General features: G+C 38.4%; 3 protein-coding genes and 1 long non-coding RNA gene across 6 annotated transcripts; 1 reads left to right on the top strand and 3 right to left on the bottom strand.

Annotated features, from left to right (window-relative positions):
- Nucleotides 1-1778: 1778 nt before the first annotated feature.
- Nucleotides 1779-5833, bottom strand: LOC122868449 (mitochondrial Rho GTPase 1-A-like). The gene is made up of 5 exons (XM_044180412.1): nt 5690-5833; nt 4788-4896; nt 2458-2556; nt 2108-2216; nt 1779-1930 (listed from the first exon to the last, which is right to left on the bottom strand). The coding sequence occupies exons 2-5, from the start codon at nt 4842-4844 to the stop codon at nt 1806-1808; spliced, it is 390 nt and encodes a 129-aa protein (XP_044036347.1). The 5' UTR covers nt 4845-4896; nt 5690-5833; the 3' UTR covers nt 1779-1805.
- Nucleotides 5834-8803: 2970 nt separating this feature from the next.
- LOC122869513 (interferon-induced protein 44-like) lies at nt 8804-12967 on the bottom strand. The gene is made up of 8 exons (XM_044182623.1): nt 12951-12967; nt 12754-12765; nt 12524-12635; nt 10276-10425; nt 9732-9843; nt 9606-9629; nt 9382-9482; nt 8804-9228 (listed from the first exon to the last, which is right to left on the bottom strand). Exons 1-8 carry the CDS (start codon nt 12965-12967, stop codon nt 9067-9069), a joined length of 690 nt encoding a protein of 229 aa, XP_044038558.1. The 3' UTR covers nt 8804-9066.
- A 299-nt stretch (nt 12968-13266) lies between these two features.
- On the top strand, nt 13267-15947 carry LOC122868448. Its single transcript, XR_006376107.1, has 2 exons — nt 13267-13445; nt 15024-15947. It is a non-coding gene; the product is annotated as an uncharacterized LOC122868448 (long non-coding RNA).
- LOC122868447 (cell death-inducing p53-target protein 1 homolog) lies at nt 15677-19964 on the bottom strand. Of its 3 annotated transcripts, XM_044180409.1 has the most exons (6): nt 19761-19952; nt 19062-19114; nt 17858-18089; nt 17369-17410; nt 16132-16276; nt 15677-15946 (listed from the first exon to the last, which is right to left on the bottom strand). In XM_044180409.1, the coding sequence occupies exons 3-6, from the start codon at nt 18072-18074 to the stop codon at nt 15841-15843; spliced, it is 510 nt and encodes a 169-aa protein (XP_044036344.1). In that variant the 5' UTR covers nt 18075-18089; nt 19062-19114; nt 19761-19952; the 3' UTR covers nt 15677-15840. The 3 variants fall into 3 exon arrangements, with proteins under 3 accessions (XP_044036344.1, XP_044036343.1, XP_044036345.1); XM_044180408.1 differs by lacking the exon at nt 19062-19114 and having other exon boundaries at nt 19761-19964; XM_044180410.1 differs by lacking the exons at nt 17369-17410; nt 19062-19114 and having other exon boundaries at nt 19761-19956.
- Nucleotides 19965-21745: the final 1781 nt, after the last annotated feature.

Genomic DNA, 21745 nt, shown 5'->3' with positions numbered 1-21745 from the left:
CTAAGCTTGTCCAATCATGTTTCTATCACCTCAGAAATATTGCAAAAATACGATCTATTTTAAATCTTAGTGCAGAAACTGTTGTGCATGCTTTTATCTCCTCACGCCTTGATTATTGTAACAGCCTGTTCACTTGTCTTAATCAAAAAACTTTGACACAACTGCACACTGTACAGAACTCAGCTGCTAGGCTGTTAACCAGGACCAAGAAGTACGACCACATCGCACCTGTTTTAGCCTCTTTACATTGGCTTCCTGTTTGTTTTAGGATTGATTTTAAGATCTTTTGATTACTTTTAAGGCTCTTCATGGCCTGGCTCCAGACTATATTTTAGACCTTGTAATCCCTTATGAACCGTCACATAGTTCACATAGATCTTCGGGCAAGGGTCTCCTGTCTGTTCCTGAGTCCAGGATGAAAACTAAGGGGGACAGAGCTTTTGCTATCAGGGCCCCGAGGCTCTGGAACAACTTGCCCGAAGAAGATAGGTTGTCTGAGTCAGTGTCTTTGTTTAAGTCTCGCCTCAAAAGACATTTTTATCTGAAAGTAAATCCTGATTTTACCTGAACTGGCTGTTTATTTTATTGCTTTTGTGTATTTTATTTTATTTCTTTATATTTTGTCATTCACTGTGGGGGTTTTTTCTCTTGTTGTGAAGCACTTTGTACTTTGTTTTGATAAGTGCTCTATAAATAAAGTTTTATTATTATTATGATTATTATTATTATTATTATTCAAGTTGAATCTAATCTAATTCGGTGCTATATCTCAATATAACAGAGGACTCCTATGCTAATTTCAGCCCCTCCCAAATTGACCATCTTGTTGATAGTGCTACAGGCTCACTGCGAACGACACTCGTTTAGCCTGGCAAGATAGTTTTAAAACATATAGGAAATCCCTCCGTAATGCCAGAGCAGCTTACTACTCATCATTAATAGAAGAAAATAAAAGCAACCCCAGGTTTCTTTTCAGCGCTGTAGCCAGGCTGACAGAGAGTCACAGCTCTATTGAGCCATGTATTCCTATTGCCCTCAGTAGTAACAAGTTTGTGAGCTTCTTTAATGATAAAATTTTAACTATTAGAGAAAAAAATTCATCACGTCCTGCCCTCAACCGGTACCGATTTATCTTCAAACACAGGAACCTTAGAAATAGCTGTAAAACCTGATATATATTTAGACTGCTTTATCAACCTTCTTCAGTTAACTTCATAGAATTTCTTCATCTAAGCCATCAACCTGTCTCTTAGACCCTATTCCAACTAGGCTGCTTAAAGAAGTTTTATCCTTAGTTAGCACTTCTTTACTGGATATGATCAATCTGTCTTTATTAACAAGCTATGTACCACAGTCTTTTTAAAAAAGCTGTAATTAAACCTCTTCTTAAAAAGCCCACTCTTGATCCAGGGGTTTCAATGAAATGTTGAGGATATCATTGAAAGAAAACCATAACCAAAAACGTGTTTGTCGAGGTTGTTTTGAGGTCACAGTGACCTTTGAGTCAAAAGTGTCACCAAGTCTTTGTCCAACCAACTGTGAAATATGGTCATCAATTCTTGAGTTACGTGTTTACGTGAGGTCAAAGTGACCTTGACCTTTGACAACCAAATTCTAATCAGTTCATCCTTGAATCCAAGTGGACGTTTGTGCCAAATCTGAAGAAATTCCTTCCTGGCGTTCCTGAGATATCGTTTTCACAAGAATGGGACGGACGGACAGACAACCCGAAAGCATAATGCACGGCTATCGTTGGTGCGGAGGCACAAAAACATAAATGCCACAATTAACCTTTGAGTCTGAACTTACAAGGGGAACAGGTATTCCTGTGTGAGCTCCAGGTCATCGTCATAACCAAACCTCCTAAGCACAGTCCAGGTGGTCTCGTGTCGACCTCGCTGTATGAAGAGGGTGTGCAGGAACAGGAAGCCTGCAATTAAGAGTCAAGGACAGGAGAATGAATGGGGTCAGCAGTCAGCAATTGTCATAAGAGGGGACTAAAAAGACAAGCAGAAAAGAAGGACTGTTGAGGGGATATGACGTAATGAAGAGGAGGTGGAAGGAAAGAGGAGGAATGTGAAAACAAGAAAACAGGAGAGTGTCTGACCTTTGAGTGAGAGTCCGTTGTCCTTGACTCCATCTGTCATGTTCCTCCTGACCACATTCTTTACATCCTCTAAAGCCTGAGGTGCCAGTGGTGTATTGAAACATGTTCTCTATAGACATACACAACAAGCTATATTTTGATGTTTGCCATGAGAACGTTTTCTCTGGTTTGTTTCATGTTTAAAACCAGTCTAGTCGTTTTCCTCTTATGTTCTACTACACAGCTTCATGAGGACAGACACTAATTAGGTTCTCCAAGTTGTGCAAGTGATGAACACTTTCACAATTTAGAACTCTTATGTGGTCATGAAAATTATGTTGACAGTGACACTATTAAATGGAAAACATTACCTGGAAGAAGTTGAGCTCATTGTCATTAAGGATGCCGTCGTTGTCCAGGTTGGACACTTTAAAGATTCTAGTTAAAGACTTAATGCAGGAAGGCTTCAACTGTAATACAGAAGAAACAATTGTTTTGGTGGTTACATGTACTTTTACATGTACTTATATAATGCAGAAAGATTTAAATCAACAGTAATCATTGTGGCAGCTAACTTTAGGGATGCACAATCCAACTCAAGGTATCTGCCATACTGCGTACAAATCTGATACTAGTGCTCTTTTTTTCCCCAAATATAAAATCTGTATACCTCATGAAGTGGAATCATTTTTTTATGTAAGGTAATGAGGCCAGGGGTTTCTGTGAGTTAAGCAGAGTAGTAGGCTCATATTATTAGGTTTACATAATCAATTTCCTTCTTTCTTTTGGCTGGCAGGTAGTGGGTGGGGCTTATCAATTACATCAGAGACCCAGGTGTACTAGGTGCTCATGTGTAGCAGTGTTGAATGTCGACTTTGTTGAGCTACTGCTGGACTGAGAGAGAGCCTCCACCTTTTTGTTTTTTGCTGAGAACTGTTAAGCCGACTACCTCCAAATTTGTTTCCTTTTTGAACCAACCATAAACAAAACTTGGAACAAGAACAGTACTTTTCTAAGTTACTTCTACTTTACTTGAGTTTTTAAATTTTATCCTACTTCCTAAATACAAAGTCAGAATCCTGTCATGTTTGAAAGAATGTGACTGATAGCAGGAAAACTGAATTTTTTAATTACATTGACACTACAATGTATTTAACAGCGTATTGGAGCATCTTAGCTAACTTCAAGTATGACCATTTTACAATTGGCGTGATCCTAGCTGTCATACATTTATAGTCCTGCAAAATAGGCCTCTCTCACAGCAGACCTTTTGACTTGTCACAGCAGGAAAAGCACAGGTGTAACTGATACAGAACAGAGCCATCATTGATGTTAAGTTTCCCAGGAATGAAGCAGCATGCACAATACCAGGGCCCTAAAACCTGCACACAAGAGCACTGAGGCAAAAGAGGGCACATGTTTGTGTGAATGCCCTGAGCAAGAGCAACTATGGAACCAAATTATCAGGAAACTCATCTACACAGACTTGAATAGTTTACAGGTTTTTTATTTTTTATTTTAATTTATTTTACATTTACTTCAACAACTTCCCAAAAAACCTAATGAAGTTATGTGAAAACACAATTTAACAGTGTTAATAGAGGGTCAATGATAGTTAATTAAAAACAGCGGATCAAGTGCAGTACTTTTCTGAGTTACGTTTACTTTACTTTTTTTAATTTTATCCTACTTCATACTTTTACTCCACTAAATTTCAGAGGGTATTTTTTACTCTATTACATTTATTTGGCAGCTGTAGTTACAAGTTACTATGCAGATTTTACTATTAAGAGCATTTAAAATACAATACATTGTTATACAGAAATTAAACCGTCCAACAGTACATATAAGGAGTAAAATTAGCTCTAAAATGCAACTTACCTATGACAGCATCAATAATAATCCAATAGTATAATATATAATATAATGTAACACTGACCGAGCCCATTTTTGGCTGCAGTACATTTACTTTTAAACATTTTTCCATCACTTACATACTTTTACTTAAGTAAGATTATGAATGCAGGACTCATATTTGAGTATTTCTAAATTACTGCTACTTTTACTTAAGTAACAGATCTTAATACTTATTTCACCACTGATAAAGAAACACAGAGTAAACCAGAAATGTTAAGTAACTGTGGGCCTGGTCGAACACTGAGCCTGCAGTAAAACATTGGTTTGCATGTCTTTCATACTGTACGAGTCCAACTCTCACCAGCTGTGTGACTGCCCCCCCCCACTGTATCCACTCTGTATGTGCCTCCTCTCACATCCTCCTCATCTACCTCTTTTAAACTTGTAAATAATAAACCTGAGGAGGGCATGACTGAGCCGTCTCATGCAACAGAGGGAAATTTGTATTAAACAGTAATGCAGACAGAGGCCAGCTTCCTCCATTACAGCCAAGCCTCTGAACATGCTCAGAGTCCATCAGTCAGCAGGTCTTGGACTTGGAGTGCGGGGTTCAGTAATATAAATCTATTAATGACTCAGTCAGAGTGTAAGTGGAGTCAGGAGCTGGACTGCAGCCCAAGAGCAACTGGGGGGCAATGTGTCACTGCTAGTATTAGATTTTGAGTCAGCCTTTCATATTTCCTTTGCCAATTCATTGCTCTTCATCAAAGTGGGACCTCCAAACAGCCCTGCCTCAATGGATCCAAAAGGTTTATATACACACGGGTGTATATGGATCTCTTACCTCTACACAGGTCTCGATATCCTGGTATTGATTCATGATTGGCAGGATGGTCTCCATGCTGCTGTGTTCCACCAGGTCCGACTTGTTCCCCACAAGGATCAATGGTACCCTGCAATAAAGAAATTCATTACCACATTACAGAGCTGCAACAATCAGTCAGTCGACAGAAAAACTATTTTGACTCATAGATTCATCGTTTAAGCCATTTTTTAAGCAAAGAAAAAATTCTCTGGTTTGCCGCCTCTCCAATGTAAGGAATTTGCTGGTTTTCGCTCTTTTATATCATTGTAAACTGAGTATCTTTGGGTTTTGGACTATTGGTTGGACAAAACAAGATATTTGATGATGAAAATGTGATGGCCATTTATCACTATTTTCTGGCATTTTATAGACCAAATGATTAATCGATTGAGAAAATGGTCTACTGACGAATCGATAATGAAAATACTCGCTAGTTGCAGCCCTACAACCTTATGTTCTCATAATACCACAGATTAGCTTTAATCACCTTGATGTTATCTGTAAACACAATTTCATCTTAATGCAGAATACAAAACTAACTAATTTAGATTCATTCATGTGGATTACAACAATTATCCAAAGCAAAAACAGGACGAATGTCTATATGTCATACAGTGTGGCATGCAGTTTAGTAAGTACTTACCAATGTATAAACCTCTTTTGAAATCATTCAATGAGCTTAAACTCATCCCCGGTTCCCACTACTCTGATTTTACATCCTAACAAATCATAGCGACATTTAAAACTAATTGCTAAGGCTGATCCCACAGGCTTAAAACAACCCAGAATAATATCAGCACTTGTTCCAGTGACCAAAATCTACAGTGATCTACAGGGAAGACAGACACAAACACACATCTTTTAAAGTGTCATGAACACACCTGCTATCCTTGTCCGTCCTGTCATTTATGAGGGGAATCCAGTGGCTTGTCACCTAGGCAAACATTCATTACAAATACAAATTCATTTTCTCAAATTAAGAGGATAAGTATATGCAGCGTCCGGTTTCAAAGTCCAGACCTACTGCTGTTATGTATTTGATGAACTTTGCTTAGCACAGAGAGAAACAATGCTCACCGTCTCAATGGACTTCTTGTTGTTAACTGAGTAAACTATGCAGATAAATACAAAATAGCAATATTAACTTGTGATGTGCACAGGAAATACATGGTGTACAAACATTACAAATCTAGATAAGAGTAAGAATTAAGTCTAACCAATGTTTGATATTTAGTCCACTTGTGGCAGAAAATGGAAAAAGACAAAACACAACAACGTTATTTACTGATTTTAGTCAAATTTGATCATATTTTATGGAGCAAATATTTTCTGGTTTTCCCTCTGTCCTCTAGATACTCTGCCTCAACTCTCTGTGATTTACGGCATTTCCTGATGGACAGATACCATCACGATAGCTTATTTAGCCATGCAGCTAACATGGCTGACTCTGTCCGGACTGGGAGTGAGGAGCACCAGGGGAGTGAGGAGGTTTTCAGGCCCGGGAAGGGGGCTTGGGGTTGGGCAGCGGGGAATGCTTGCAGGGAGCGGCGTCAGAATGGGCACCAGAACTGCTGGGCGAACAGGCAGCGGACTGCTAGCTGCATGACCTGAAAACCTCACTCCCCCTGTGCTCCTCACTCACAGTCCGGGAAGAGTCAGCTAATAGGATGGCTACGTTAGCTGCATGGCTAATTGAGCTATGGTGATTTTATCTGTCCATCAGGAAACTCTGTAAATCACAGAGAATTGAGGCAGAGCAGCCGGAGGACATCAGAGGGAAAACCGGAAAATATTTTCTCCATAAAATATGATCCAGTTTCACCAAAATTAGTAAGTTGTTGTGTTTTTGTACAGTAATCAGTGAGGCCCGCCCCCCAGAAACACTCCGTTCTATCATCTATCGTTTTTCCAACCTAATTCTTGTCTCATTTGATAAACAGTAAATTCATCAAAGTAAGTGCCCCATATCGCTACTTTAAACAAAACCATTGAATAAAGTTGTTTTACTGTAAGGCCTGCCACGCAAAACTTCAGCTGCTGAGGTCACATGATTTCCTGTCAACTGTGGAGGTTCTCTTGCGGAGGTTTGCCATTTTGTGTCTGCAGCTAGGTACTCTTGGATAATGTTGTTGGGGGTCATGTTAGCTTGTGCAAACAAAGTGAGGATGTCACAGTCTGTCTTTCTGTCCCTCCTCTCAAGCCACATTCCCTATTCCCCTATACCCCAGGCCCCTTCATTGTCATTTTCCATCCATCCACCAGATGCCCACAGACTTTCACCTGACTGCCCCTCCATCTACACACCTGTTCCAATTTCCCTCATCTGCTAGGCAGTTACCTGGCCTTCCCTGCCCTCCTCCTCACCTGCATCTCATTCTCTCATCAGCCTATAAGTACATGTACCGGTCCACTTCCTTTGTCCCTCTGTCAGTTTGTCCTAGTTGCTATGTTGCCTTGTGATGTCAATTCCGACCTTCTGCCACCCAAACCTGGACCTGAACCTCAGAATCAGAAATACTTTATTGATCCCCAAGGGGAAAATCTTTCATTACAGCTGCTCACTATCACTAAAATGCAAGCAGGAATAGAAGTTCTAAGCAAATCAAAATGCAATACGCTATAATACGGATAAATTAAGTACAAAGTGGATCTAAGTATAAAAGCTAAAATAAGTGTAAGTACAAAAGTGGATTTACATGTTGATAAGTATATGCAGTATAATACAATGTAATAATATAAGTAATAAGTAATAGTGCAATAATAAATATCAACTTAAGTGTAGCAGATTAACCAGATTATTAAACGGTGGATATTGCACAGCAGTAATATAAGTATGAATATATATCAATAAATATAGAATATTAAACAGAAAACAGTATATTGCACAGGAGTATTAAACAGAGAATATTGCACAATATTTCAAGTATTGTAGTGATGTTAGAGGGAGGAGTTAAAGAGTTTGATGGCCACAGGCAGGAATGACTTCCTGTGGCGCTCTGTGGTGCATTTTGGGGGGGATGAGTACCTGTCTGCCTGTTACCTGCCTGTACCTACCTGTAAGCTAGTATCATCAGTAAATCCCTGAAATCATCCTGCTGTCTCCTCTGTCTGCATTTCGGTACAATCCTGCATTTCCTGAATCGTGACAGAGGGCATGCAACAAAAAGTCAGGATATCAGGACATTAGGTTTTATGAGCCTGAGTTGTAGGAAAATGTATCATCAGTAAAGGAGTGTATAGTATCAGTTTATTGGAAAAAATGTGGAGAAATCTGGGTTTCAGTGGAGATTAAATTATCCTTCAACATCCACCTTTAAAGCATGACGACCCCATCATACAACTTGTGGTAATCCACTTAAGACAAATGATAAATGCACTATTTTCACTTGCAAAGTTGTTGCATTTCCCCAGTCTAATGTATAGCTGCCACAACACTTACATACAGTATGTGCATTATTGTGGCATTTCATTGTTGAAAGCTACAGTATGTGGAAAACTAGTTTTATTTTTTAATTTATTAAATACAAACTGGAGCTACACTAAATGTTGTATTTGTAACCATGTTTGTTTACCCTGGAAATGCAGAAATGATTTTATCTAATGTGGATGAGGGCAAAAGAGAGTTTAGAGGCTAACACTCATATCTTGTATTTGATACCTCAGTCCGTTTGATTGATCAAACCTATCAATAATAGCAGGAGGAAGTAAAGGATTAAAGCATGACCACTGCGGCCAGTGACAGAACTGGCTCTACCCTGTTAGCTGACAAACAGACAAAGACTTTGTGATGAAAAGTGGCATTGGGGAATAATGACGTCGTAAAATAAAAACACACTTTGTAAAATTGTGAAAAAAAGCAGGATAAAATAACATTTCATAATAAACTGAATACAGTATATTTCTCAGTGTCATGGTTGTATAGTTGTACATATTGTGTATTTATTCTTATGATTATTTATTTCACTGTCTTATTTATTTAATCTTGCACACTTTGATTTTCCATATAAACAAGCATTTTATTTGCCCATCCAGGTTGTATACAGCTTATTCATCCTTTATTCATCCAAGTGAAATAACAATAAGATACATTTTGACAACATTTCTAACTCAGCTATTAATGATGTAATGACGGCTCACATGATATAGTGAATACTCCATGCTTTACACTGTAATAAAAATCACACAAAAAAAATACCATGCAGATTATTGTTTTTTTCAAGTCTTGATCATGCAAGTTTTGTTTCAGTGGTATGTAGGTCTACAGGTAGTTGAGGAAGTCTTCTCCAAAGTTAATCATCTGTCTCAGTGCGATCAGTGTCAGCGTATCAATGGCATCATTCGTGTTGATTTCAGATTCGTAGTTCTTCACAAGAAAGATGCAGTTTGGTGGAATACCCAGCAACATGCTGAATTCGTCGACCTAAGTTTTAAAATAACAGCATTTCAGATGATCAGTAATTGCAAAGTTGTGACCAAAAGAGATTTTCATGCTGAAATACTGAACTTAACTTAAATTACATTCCAAGATTACAAATCTAAAAACGCTTTAAAAGAATCACCAACAGACATTAACCTGTTGCTTCAGGTACATGCTTTTATAGACATTGTTTATATCTTTTTTGACCTCAGGACAGGCTTCATCAACTTTGGTGAGAATAGCCATTTGAGGAATCCCTGCCGATACAGAAACCTAATCAGTATTTTAAGCATTTGCTCTGCTGGTATTTTGATTCATAAAACCCAACATGGCACCATTAGTGCACACAGAGTAATAACTATAATGATGTCAGCTCTTACCCATGTCACTGGCTGCTAGTCTGACTTCTCATCTTCTTCATCTTCTTCACAACTTACTAATCCCCAGCACCTGTTACCCATAACACACCTCAATCAGCCACTTAATAAAGATACTGTGTGTCCAACAGGAATACGACAACAAATAAAGATACTGTGCCAGAACGTGAACACTGTCTTCCAGTGTGGGAGATGAGTTGTAGCCTTGATCACTCTCGGTCAGTTGGTGTTCAGGAGTGAACTAGAAAACAAAAATAAAATACAATAAAATACAGTCAAGTAATGTTTTTTTCTGAACAATACAATGCATTTTTAAGTGAAAATGCTTTTTGATGGAAATAGTAAAAGATAGATAATTTAAAGGTACCCTGTGGAGTTTTTCATCTCTAGTAGAGCTATGGAGCAGTTTCTGTATGAGTGGGTTGTTTGTCTCGTGTATACAGGTGATGCGATACACATTCCTGCCAATGGTTTCACACTATTCCACAGGTGCCGGTGATGCACCAGAAGAGTTTTATGAGAAAGGAAATGCATTCATCACATTTGTTAAACCTTAAGAATACACACAATGTGTTTTGTTGAGTAACACTGAGTGTAAATATAACTTTTGTTTGTTTTCAAGACAACTCCACAGGGCACCTTTAAATGATGTCAAGAGTTCAAATGATTGTACCTGGTAACCTTCTGTCACATGTCCACTCAGGGCCAATTTCACGTCTTCCACACAAACTCCACTGTTGGTGTTTTGCTCAAAGCCCATGATGTCATTGAAAATGAAAGAATAAAACCTTGCTGGGTCTTTCTGGATTTTGTAAGTCGTGTACTGTAAAGCAGAAGGTACATTTATTTGCATCGTTTGAGCAAATCCCAGATAAATATGCAATTCTTAAACCAACACAAATCTGCACAATTGTTACATATTATTCAGCAAGGGAACCCACATTGATCTCTCAGTCTTAGAGGATCTCACAGGATATGAGTGTATGAGAGAGGGACCAACATCTGATAAGACAAACAGTACTCTATCTAAAATATCCCTCTTCCATCAGAGTATGTTATCAAAGCATTTGTTGGTTCCAGGCCTCGGCCAAATAAAAAAGAGACAGGAACACCAAGACAGTTTCCTTCCAAAATCTGCTTTAAATTTCAGAAAATATACTGTTGATATGAATTTTATAATTTCATGTGTTGGAATGGTTTGGGCATGTCCATATTACTATAGTTTTGTGGGTGAGTGAAATCTCTATTTATTGCAGCAGTAGTGACTAATGTAACCTCTGTTCCCACTGTGCCAGACCAGCAAGTCCACCAAATGACATGACAAAGTATATTGTTTGTCAGCGTTTTCTGATGTCATGTCACAATCGACAGGACAACATTAGTGTTTCAAATATAACAGTTTGGTTATATTAGGTTTAGGTACAAAAGAGAGGGAAAGATCATTGTTTGTGTTAAAATTACTTTGTCAAGGTTAGGAGACCTTCATTGTCATGGTTACAATAGTAATGACTTTGTTGCAGATAGGGAATGACCACAGTCATGATTAAAAGAAACCAACGTTGACTGTCATTAGGAAACAGGAAACAAACAGCAGTCTCACGTGTTAAAGTCCAATGTCTTTCTTATAATAACATTAAAGTTTCTACATCCTCTTCTTCAAGAAAAGGTGGCGAAAGGAAGGGGTGGCATGGAAGGGCGTGTCAATGCAAAGGTCTAACTGTGCCTTCTCATATACACTCTGTAGTGTCCTTGATTTGCTAGCTGTCAGATATCTTGCCTCCTTCCATTTCCTCGACTGCTTGCAAGGCCTCTGCCTGTGATATGGCTGCCACTGCCTCATGCTGAAGAGTAAGTGCCTCCAGCTGACCCACCATTTTGGCCTTTTCTCTCCCTTTAGTAAGGTCTCTTTTTCAGCAAATGAAGTGCATGCTTTTGCAGCCTCTGCACTTGCTGCTATACTAGTTGGTGAGGCTGAGGTGAGGCTACTCTTAGAGGTGAGTACAAGCATTGTCCTCTTGCTTTTGTTCTTTTCCAAGTTTAGGCATTGTAACATCAAGTCAGCAAGCCAAACTCCACGTGAGTCAGGATAAGGCACTGATTAAGCCAAGGAAACAACGAGATGGTTTTCATGGATGTACTAAGAGAGCTGGATACGGCGCCACCACTCAGCCTTGCTGCTAATTTGCCCCAGTGGCCACTCATGATATTGCAACGAAATCCCCTGCAGCCCAAAAAGCATTTTACCTTATAGACCACTGTTATAAAAGACATGTCTGTAAAACTTTTGACACAACACCTGGAACTGCAAACAAGGGCCATTATGACATTTTTGCAGAGCCCAGACAGAGAACCCAATGTAAAGTCTATGGGCTGAATGGGAATGCATGGGCGGGGCCAGCAGGAGACACACTAATGTTCATGTGCAGTTGGCCACACAACGCGGAAGTAAACTGGAAAGCTGAGAGAAAACTTTTTTGGCTTATGCACTTGGTGAATTGGCGCCATCTTTGCCGGTTCTTATAATACATCCATGATGGCATCAGATTAAACCTTGAGATTCTACTTCCTGTAAACACATTAACCAAAAATTTAATTGGATGAAAAAATTGAAAAAACTTAAGTACAGTAAGTAAACAGAGGATCATTGGACACCTTTACGAGGATTTGATGTTTCTGCACGAATTTTATTTATTTTAGATTTTGCTGAATATAATTTCTATATTCTAATAAGCAATGTTTGTAAAAAAAAAAGTGCAACAAAATGCTGTGACAATGTTTTACACATTGTCATTTTCATAATAGAAGAAGATGCATTACAGCTAATTGGATTAATGAACTGTAATTATCATAGGAAATGCAGTAATGTGGTCAGTAATCCTAGATGCTATTTTAGCCACACCACAATCAACAGTTGTTCATACTTTTTTGGTATAGCTGGTCCCAGAGATTGCATCTGCTGGAGCTCGAACAACAATTCTGCCTCGTAAAACACTTTCAACAGAGTTGACAAAACTGGACTTGCCAGTCCAGTTGCTTTATTTTTAAACAACATGCATTATTTTCTGTGAATGGTGTCATTGTTAAAAGTTGAGTAATTTTTGGAATATTTGGAACACTTTACAAGGTGAAAGTGTGATAGGTCAAGACTTACCTCCTCCCATAGCTGTAAAGTAAGACATTTACATGTAAATGTGCATGAATCTACGTATTAAGTATTTCAAGTATTCAGATTCTTTACTTAAGTAAAAGTTCCAATACAGTGATGTAAAAACACTACAAGTAAAAGTTCTGCTATCAAAATCCTACTTAAGCACAGAAGTATTATCAGCAAAAGTCTACTGACATTACCAGATTGAAAGAAGCATTTCAGTGTTGTAGCAGGTTGAGGTTTTTCCATATGTATTTCTTCAGTACCAAAACAGGAATAAAACATGTTTTTGTTTAGTTCAGTGGACTGTGTGGAATCTGAGTATAAAATCCCAGATTGAACTAAAAAACAAACATTATTGTATTATGTCTGTGGTAGTTTAAGGTTTTTCACTTCCTGTTTTATTTTGTAGTGTGCTCCTTCCCTGGTGTATCTTGTGGTTTTTACTTCGTGTCTTTGTTTTCCCTCCAGTTTTGATTGTTGGTCCTTCCTTGATTGTTTGCACCTGTGTCTCATTGTTTCACCTCCCCTAGGGTATTTAGTCTGGGTCGCTTTCTTTGTTCTGTGTTGGATCAGTGTTGTTACACATGGTGTTGTTCCTGCCTTGAGTTTTTGTTCCTGACCTTTGTGTGTCGCTGTTTAGTGAACGTTTTGTTGCACCTGGTTGCAGTGCCCAATTCCCTGGAAGTTTTACAGTGAGTTCTGTCTTTTGGATTATTTGTCTCCCTTAGACCTTGGCTGGATCCTGTATTTTGTAACTTGCCTGTTCCCTATTTGAACTGATTTACCACCTTAGACTCATTTCCCTGCTTCCATCACTACCAGCCGGTAACCGATCTGCCTTTTGCCTGTTTGTTTACCTGTCTGCTTACCGGTCTGCCTTTACCTGCCTGTCAACCACATCACCCTCAAACGCTGTAGCCATTCGGCTACTTCACCCCATTACGCTTCCTGGTCATCTGCATTTGGGTCCATATACCACTACACACAGCATACGACAATGTCAAAGCATACATTTTAAAAGTCAAGTCAATATTCACTTTCAAGTTCAGTAAATAGTCAAGAGATTAAATAAGGGGAAAAGACTGCAGTACATAAAACATGTCTTTCATAAAAGTGTGTTTGTCTTTGTATAATGTAAACACAAAGAGACGGACACTAAATAAAACCAAATAAATAAAATTAGTGAAACATTAACCAAAATAAACAAATGCCATTTTGGCTTCACAAGAGAATATTGCTTTAATAGGTTATCCTCCTGGTTTCAGTTTTTCAGTTTATAAAAAAAACCATGTGACTTCAAAGAAGTCCACACATTTTATGATCAGAGACCTATTTTAAAACTTCTAATTTTGACTTACATTTTTCAAATTTTAATGCCAGTAACAGTAGCTCCACTTATATTAACAGCCTATCAGTTTCCAACTTTTACTTTTACTTATGTGGCTCTGGACAGTGTGACAGTGCAATGTTGACAGGGAGAATGTGTTTTAATAGGTTATCCACCTGCTTTCAGTTTCAGTTTTTCAGCTTCAGTTTATAAAAAAACATGTGACTTCAAAGAAGTCCACACATTTTATGATCAGAGACCTATTTTAGAACTTCTAATTTTGACTTACTGGCATTAATATTTGAAAAATGTAACAGTAGCTCCACTTATATTAACAGCCTATCAGTTTCCAATTTATTGACAAGTCTACCATAATACAGTATCTACCACTTGACAACTAAATCCAAGAGATTTATGGTTTTGGATTAGAGTCTCTAAACACTGGTGTAACAACACCCATCTATATTTAGGGGCCAACCAACAGTAACATTGGAACCCTGTTGTTTTTGCTTGGGATTAGTTACGTTAGAAGTAGAGATTTGGCCAGACCCCAAAGATGACCCATGTCCAACACAGAGTGCTGCAATGAAGGCAATCGTGCTTTGGTTAATTTTTCAAAGCAAACTCTTCGCACAAAGAGGACAATGGATTGTAAAACACACACACACACTCAATGATATGACTGACTTAAGACGGTTCTTCCTTTTCCTTGTGTGATATGTTGACTTGTTTAAAACGAACAAATCCAACCATAGCACAGTTCGGTTTACTTGTAGGCACACACCTTGAACAGGTCAGGCCCACTTGAGGAGAGTGCAAGCCAGAGGTTGTGAAGTATTTGGTTTGTGCTCAATCATTCATGTGCTTTCATTGTAATAGCTTTATATCCTGTTGTAGAAATCTTCAAAGGCAACCCAGCTTCTCTTTTAACCTTTTTTTTCAGCATTTAGTCCCTGGAGCAGGGTGTGGCTGACTGTGGACATGTGTTTGAGGGCTTTCTTCCTCTACATTGGCATGAGGTAAAGTGTCCTTTTTTGGTTTGCAGTGAGTTTGGAATGGCACAAATAAACACCTCTGGCATTTTAAACTTGAGGCTACATGTTAACATCTTTTCAATATTCTTTGATTCATGTGTTTTTGTTCAAAGAAATTTCTTCTCTTCTCTGATGTATTCTTTATTTACTTTAGGTCCTTGTACCTGTTACTTCTGGTGGGTCTGGTGGCGCTAGCATGGCTGTAATATATCAGTCTTGGTTATCCTCTTCTGAGAGATGATGAAACGGTACATTAAACAAATGCCTTTCTGTCAAAAGAAAGAAACTGACAGAAGAATAGTATAAACTCAATCAGTTAAACAATAAAAAAATGAATGAAACACAATGAGAAAAGACAAAAAGAAAATGTGAGTCATACTGGAAGGGCAGTGAGGAAATGTAAAAATGTACTGCAGAACATGTAACCCAGCAACCAGCTGGAGTCACCCCTGGACAAATGGCAACTCATAACTACAGAAAGCATGTTTGTTAGTTTATATCCCTTGATTAATGAATTGTTCCACTGATTGCTGAATATAACTCATCACAGTGTTATCCCTCATTGGAATAAGTGCATTTTTATTATTTTGATCAGTATCAAAAGGTTGCATTATATCAAAAGGGTGCGTTACATCAAAAGACTGCGTTGCTGTAGAGTAAGTAAGGCTACTAAATGGCTACAGAAAAGCGTTGCGTTCTTCTTCCCCATTCACAGTCCAGATAGTTTCACATTCGCTTGTATATGTAGACAACTTTGTGGCAGCACGGACAGCGATGCTCTACATCTTGACAGGAATCAATGCAGAACGGGATACAACAGCACAGAAAACACCTGTTGGAGAAAACAAAGTGAATTAAAACTTTTCAGATTTGTTCCTAAAGTAATAATTTTTAAAATACGTTTTGTACTTTTTCCTCCATAGTTTCAGGTTTATAGTTTAAAATGTCTCTTTTTTCCCCCATAAGATAGAAACTACCAGACGTGCAGCAAGTTTCTACCCAGAAGGTTGTTTTTACCCAAAGATGGCGAGGCCACCACAGATGGCCCAGGTCATCAGGCCTGCTGTGTGGACTGTCTTGGTGATCACTGTCTGCTGGCAGTGGGGACACACAGTTTGTCCTGGGACGTCATTTAGTGCAGGTGCTACTACCAGGTGAGTCACTGAGGATGAGAAATGCACAACACATAAAATAAAGGATTTCTCTCCATATTCTTTTGTCTCTATATTCACTTGTGCAAGATTAAAATGAGTGCAGTGCCCCATTTGTCACTGCAGCATTATTTACCTGTAATCAATGTAATTAAAAACATCTAAATTAGACATATTGTAGGAGAGAAGAACATTGCCTGATCAGGCTAGCAGTGGTGGTCAAATGATTGTGCACCATAACATCAGATTGCATGATAAGGATCAATTCTGACCTCAGACACAATTGCATAATTAAATTGCAATTTAATGATATGTGTGACTGTTGTGGCCAGCTAGTCAGACATTTCTGTTGTTACTGTAGAATTTCCACTTTGGGCTGTCTAGATTTGTGGATAAAATGTACTGCACTGACTCAACAAGACCAGCAAAGGCTGCCAATACTACAACAACTGTAATTTGATAAGGAGCTAGTCCTCTGTTTCTTTCTATGGTCCCTGTCAGTTATTTAAGTTATTAAGCCATCCAAACATAAAGGGTTTTAGTGTAAAGGACAGCTCAGATTGTTCTCATTGTGTTGTGTGAAACTGTCATTGAAAGACACAGTAACACAAAAAGTACCTCAAAATTTATATCAACGTAAATGTGAGAATTAAAACACATCCTTCTTGTGATAAACCCACAGTTCATATGAGCTGTATTAGTGCCATGTACATTTTTCCCATGTGGACTTGACACATGAAGGAGTAATACATCTGTGATAGGAATCCTTAATCTTCGGCTACAACAAGCAGTACTAAAAATGTGACTGTACATCACAAGAACAAACAACAATAGTTTTTTGTTATGCACAGAGGCCACAAATGGGCTATTCTTGAGATCACTTTGGTAGGAGACCGAGGTCTTCCCTCACTGACTTTGTGGCACTGTGCAGAGGCAGTTCTTTCTATTTTACAAACTGGAATGGAAACACAGATGTGTGTTCACAGATGGGTTTCCATCTGTGAACAACATGCACATGTTCTGAGAAATAGTACAACGATGCATGCATCTCTATTGTGTTTTACATGGAACAGTATTGTCTTGGATCAGGTGCATCGCCTCACCTGTTGTGGCAAGTGCAGGTGTGGCCGGAGCAAAAGGAGCACCTGACAGATGAAACACAGTTTACCACAGCAGGAAAGGGCAGTTCAGGACAGATATTTCCATAAATCACTCAACATAACATGCCTTTGCATTAAATAACTAATAGCTAACTAATTTATTTTTAATTTGTGGGTTCTGCTGATATTGTATTTCAACATCCTTTGCCTAATATGTGGTTATGTGTGTGTGTGTGTGTGTGTATATATATATATATATATATATATATATATATATATATATATATATATATATATATATATATTTATTACAGGCATGATTTAAGAACAAAACAAAGAACAAAGGTCCATTTGTTAATTTTTTTTCACAGAAAAATGTGTGAAATAGTGTTGTTAGGCTTCAGAAGAATTAACCCCAGTCAAGCTTACGATGATTACAATGAAATCTCAAAAGTAACAGTATTAACCCAGGCAGTGAACACAGACACAGACCTCCTTGGTATGCAGCAGGTGGAGGTGCTGCAGGGGAGAAACCTGGCTGAGGGTACATTCCTGGCTGAGGGTACATCCCTGGCTGAGGGTACATGTCTGGCTGAGGGTACATCCCTGGCTGAGGGTACATGTCTGGCTGAGGCACAGCACCACCATAGTTCATAGGTGGCCCAGGGTATGGTGGAGCTGATTCCTGCGGTGGGTATCCTTTTTCCATCTTCAGTAAGCTTTACTGAATATGAGAAATGTGTATTATTTATTTTTTTAAATTGATCAACTGGCTTTAAAGTGAATAAGTAAAAGTACAACCTTAGTAAATACATTGATTTGACCTTCTCTGGAGCTATGAAAAACAGCATTGTTTTAAGCTCAGTAACAATGTACGTTTGGCACAATCTAATATGCAAAAGGGATTTAGGGTTTTAGCCTAAAACGTCCGCTAACATCCACCATGAAAGTGTGTGATATATAGTATATAAATGATTAACACATTTTGTTACCTGCATATTAATTTAATTTCCCCAATGTAATGTTTTGCTGCCATAACAAATACAAGTGAACACTTGTGCTATTTCATTAGATAGTGATAGCTATGTGGGAAAGCTAGTGAAAGTGTATTCTTTATTAAGGACAAACTGGAGCCAAACTAAATGTTTTATTCATATACCATATTAATGCATAGTTTCATAGGTTTTGTTATCCAAGAAATGCAGAGTCAGAGAAAAAAACATTTTCAGTGATTAATATCTACAAAATGTTTTTTTAAAATCATTTGAGCTCAGCTCAAATTTATTGATTGAACTCATAAACCTAGGAGGAAGTGAAGAATATAGCTTGCTAACCACATGTTTCACATCCTCTTTGCTATCCACACCACTTTAAGCATTCACTAGCTGTAGTCAAATTAATGTGAAGTCGACACAATGCTGATTAATGTAAATTCACTATTCACTCTCTTTTAGCTGTGTTTTGGTCTCCACAAACTCCTGAGGGATATATCTGTCTCTTTAGCTACTAAATACTCCACTATGTGCACCAGCTAGTTGCTAACTGTGTCCGTCTGCTGAGCAGGTATAGGTAAAGAGGGTTTTTAGAGCTCTTCCGCTGAAAACAGCTGCCTGCTGCAGAGGAAATGAGAGAAGTGAGAGTGAACCAAAACAGTAATGGCTGCGGGCAGACAGCTAAACAAGGAGCTGAAACTCACTGTAAAGCTCAGTAGAGCTTCAGGTGTAGGTTCGTCACTACGAGCGCTTCATTCTATAAAGAGGAAGCAATCGCGTCAATTAAGTCACCCGTGGTGCAGCACCGGAAGCAGCGGCCAGCAACAATTTACCGTAGCCTATTAGTAATTTGCTTAGTGGGAGAGGCATGGCGCAGTAGAGTTCATGTTTAAAAGTGCTTTGCTCTGTTGGCCTGTACCTGTCCAGATCCTTAGGAGCCACTTTTAGCTGTCATATTTAGTTTTGCCATGCACAAAATCAGTGGATTAGTGTTTTGGGTCTAATTCCATAATATAGAAGAATGTAGTGCCACAATGTAGGCTATGTTGGTCAGCCCGTTGTTCATAGTGAATCATAACTCCATCATAAATCAATAAGCGTAACATGAGCCACGTACACGGATGAACCTCGTGCGGACCGGTATAAGTTCGCAGCTCTCCGCGGAAAGTATGTCCGAGCCTTAAATCATATTGCACTTGCGCCTCGCCCTATTTTGTTTGGACAATGCGGCTGTATAAGGCTCTGCCTACAACATCATGATCTGAATAAAAAATACTCGACAGAAAAATTTCACTATGTTCATATTTTTTGCATCTGTGTTATACAGATATACCGATAACGTTAATATAATGGCAACAGCAGCTGATTATTATATAACTACAAATGTATAAAATAGGATTTACCTGTGATTTTTCCATAAAAGTTAATCACCCTCTCTCCTCGAGCCGCCTGTTCCCGAGTGAGGGCAGAAGAAACTCAGTAAAACCAAGGCGACAGACGGATGGTGAGGACGATACAGGGCACGATTAGGAAACAACTGCACAGAAGAATATAAATCTAAATCTTTAAAGATTGTCTGTACTTCCTTTAGCGTGACGTAATGGAGTGCAGTCCTACAACTTTATGATGCCCCTCCCCATCATCCTCCCATTATTCAATGTGAATGGGAGAATCTGAAATGAACAGAATGGTGTTACATTACGTTTGTTCAAATGTTGTTCATGACCAGTGTGGTAAAAAAAAAAAAAAAAAAAAGTTCTGAATACAGAACGGAACAAAAAGAGAAGGAGAGATGTGTGTTTGCTCAGAACAAAGTGTTCTTTGTTGCCTCATCTCATTGATCAGTAACTGTTTCAGTCAGCAGTCCTGGGCAAATCACAGTTAAGAACATATACATGCATGAAGTATATTTGTATTACTAAACACTGTGACTCAGACCACTTAAGGTCAAAGGACCAAGATTTTTTTAGATGAACAAAAAATTGTCAATTTTGTTGTTTTTTGCAGGATTCAGATTGTTAATCAACCCATCTCTGCCACAACATCTGTTTATGCCTCTTCCTGCCAGCCCATCTCTCTGGTTTCCTGTCCTGTGGTCTAACTTACACTCAGTGTGACTTACTTAATGAGAAGCATGTGAAGTGTGTGAATGACAAAAAAAAATGGCTCTCTACTAACTGTCGCTGTTTTGCACTTTAACATAGAACATATGTAGTGGAGAGGGATTTATGATATTTTGACTTTGCATGTATGGTTTTGGTTTAGAACCTACAGTAGGTTTAATTAAAAGTTTAATCCAGTTTCATTTTTGTTATAAGTGATAACACTTGCAACTCATTAAAGAATCATTCACTCATGATGTGTTAAAGCTGTATTGATTGATTTATTTGTTTGGGCCACTAGGGGATAAGAAGAACTCCAAAAAAGCTGACAAACACATAGCTCTGACATACTATTGCCTTGTAAAGTTGTTATAGCTACTGTTATCTAGCAGACGGAGCAAAATGTGTTTCCTACCACCTGACACATGTATTAGTCCAGTATTAATTCTCAGACATCTAGGTTTTTTGTTGTTGTTTTTTGTTTGTAAAACAGTCTGTACACCTCTCACAAACCTGAGAGGAGGTCTGGTCAACCAAAACAAGTGAAATCACCCATGTGAGTGTACAATAGGTATACAGGGCCATAAAAGGTGACCTAAAGACTTTTTTGTGTCAATGAGAAGTTGCGGTGTTTCACTGCACACTGTTGTATTGCTTGTTATGGAAGTTACAAAATTCTATAAAAGTACACAACCTAAATTTCACAATACAGAAAATGTTGTCGTTGTTTTCTATTAGTACAGTGGGTACAGAAAGTATTCAGACCCCTTTAAATTTTTCACTCTTTGTTTCATTGCAGCCATTTGCTAAAATGGCTGCAATGAAACAATTCATTATTTCTCATTAATGTACACTCAGCACCCCATCTTGACAGAAAAAAACAGAAATGTAGAAATTTATGCAAATTTATTAAAAAAGAAAAACTGAAATATCACATGGTCATAAGTATTCAGACCCTTTGCTCATATTTAAGTCACATGCTGTCCATTTCTTCTGATCCTCCTTGAGATGGTTCTACTCCTTCATTGGAGTCCAGCTATGTTTAATTAAACTGACTGGACTTGATTAGGAAAGGCACACACCTGTCTATATAAGACCTTACAGCTTACAGTGCATTTCAGAGCAAATGAGAATCATGAGGTTGAAGGAACTGCCCAAGGAGCTCAGAGACAGAGATGTGGCAAGGCACGGATCTGGCCAAGTTTACAAAAGAATTTCTGCAGCACTCAAGGTCCCTAAGAGCACAGTGGTCTTCATAATCCTTAAATGGAAGAAGTTTGGGATGA

The sequence above is a fragment of the Siniperca chuatsi genome, linkage group LG21, assembly GCF_020085105.1.
Source record: "Siniperca chuatsi isolate FFG_IHB_CAS linkage group LG21, ASM2008510v1, whole genome shotgun sequence".
Classification (NCBI taxonomy): domain Eukaryota; kingdom Metazoa; phylum Chordata; class Actinopteri; order Centrarchiformes; family Sinipercidae; genus Siniperca; species Siniperca chuatsi.
The sequence above is the reverse complement of the archived record's forward strand: the minus strand, read 5'-3'. Positions and strand labels throughout refer to the sequence as shown.